The sequence below is a fragment of the Augochlora pura genome, unplaced genomic scaffold (genome assembly GCF_028453695.1).
Source record: "Augochlora pura isolate Apur16 unplaced genomic scaffold, APUR_v2.2.1 APUR_unplaced_7486, whole genome shotgun sequence".
NCBI classification, from domain to species: domain Eukaryota; kingdom Metazoa; phylum Arthropoda; class Insecta; order Hymenoptera; family Halictidae; genus Augochlora; species Augochlora pura.
This window is the reverse complement of record NW_027588166.1, coordinates 1-1,163: the sequence shown is the minus strand read 5'-3', so window position 1 is coordinate 1,163 and position 1,163 is coordinate 1. Positions and strand designations below refer to the sequence as shown.

At 39.1% G+C, this 1,163-nt stretch overlaps 1 protein-coding gene across 1 annotated transcript; it reads right to left on the bottom strand.

The window, feature by feature from the left end:
• Window positions 1–67: 67 nt before the first annotated feature.
• On the bottom strand, window positions 68–882 carry LOC144478071 (uncharacterized). The gene is made up of 2 exons (XM_078195789.1): window positions 643–882; window positions 68–244 (listed from the first exon to the last, which is right to left on the bottom strand). The coding sequence occupies exons 1-2, from the start codon at window positions 880–882 to the stop codon at window positions 68–70; spliced, it is 417 nt and encodes a 138-aa protein (XP_078051915.1).
• Window positions 883–1,163: the final 281 nt, after the last annotated feature.

Sequence of the window (1,163 nt, the reverse complement as noted above, 5' to 3'; positions counted from 1 at the left end):
GGGGGGGAGGCGCAGCGAACGACACGCGATACGAAGCCCCTACGAGCCGCGGGTAGGAAAAGGGACTCTAGCTGTCGTCCGACGACGCCCCTTCGGGATTCTCCTCCTGTTTGGGCAGAACCCTTTGAAGTTGTTCCCGCAGCATGGACGAGGCGCCCGCGATACACCTCATCGTCGAGTACAACGCCCGATTGTAATTCTGGACCACGTTCTGCTTGAACAGCTCCACGCGTGTCTGCACGTCCTGTAACCGAGAAAATGATCCGTCATTTATTATCTAATTAAAGGGTGCGACTGTAATTTCTTATCAAGATAATTGGTCGAATAATTTTATTAACAAACAATATTCTACAGAAATAATTATTTGAATTACTTTTCATTGAATAACTTTCATCTGCATAGATAAATAATAATTATCAGACTACATAACAGATAAAAATGAGTTTTCAAATGTTTATTATAAAGTCGTAAGGGTATCTAAAAAACAGAAAATAATTCTACTTGGTAATATTCATTTTTTTTACTATTTTATAATTTACTAATTTTATAAATTTACTTTTTAAATTTTAAATCTTAAATTTAATATTTAAATTTTATAATTTTACTAATTTTATACGACGATTCGATAGAATGTTTTTATACCTCGGTGCAGATTTGTTCGTCGGTAACCGTCGGCGCTATGGTAGCCAGTATCCGGTGATAGAGATCCTCCACTTCCTCGCTGGATCCCCATAATCCCTCGGCATGGGTCCAGTAAACGAGGCCGGCCGCGATGCTGCTCTTCAACAGAAACAGCAATGTGCCGCAAAGCCTCTGGCCAAGTGTCTTCGGCGGTGGTTTCGGCGGACAGTCGCAGAGCTGTGAAAATCGTACGATACCCATGACGCGTGCGGTTCTCGAAGTTACTCTACACCATTGTCCATGAAAATCTCTCTCAAACACTGAAAAAGACTTTCTTCAACCCCTTTTACTTTAACTCCTTGCTGTGCTTTTATCTTCGCATTTACAACGATTAAATAATTGTCGATTGGATTCGATAATTGTAAAATGAGGAATCGAGTCTTCGTAATTGTAAAATGAGGAACCAAATCTTTATAGTAACAAAGTCAGGAACCAAATCTTTATAATTAAAAAATAAGGAACCTAACTTTTATAATTAAAAA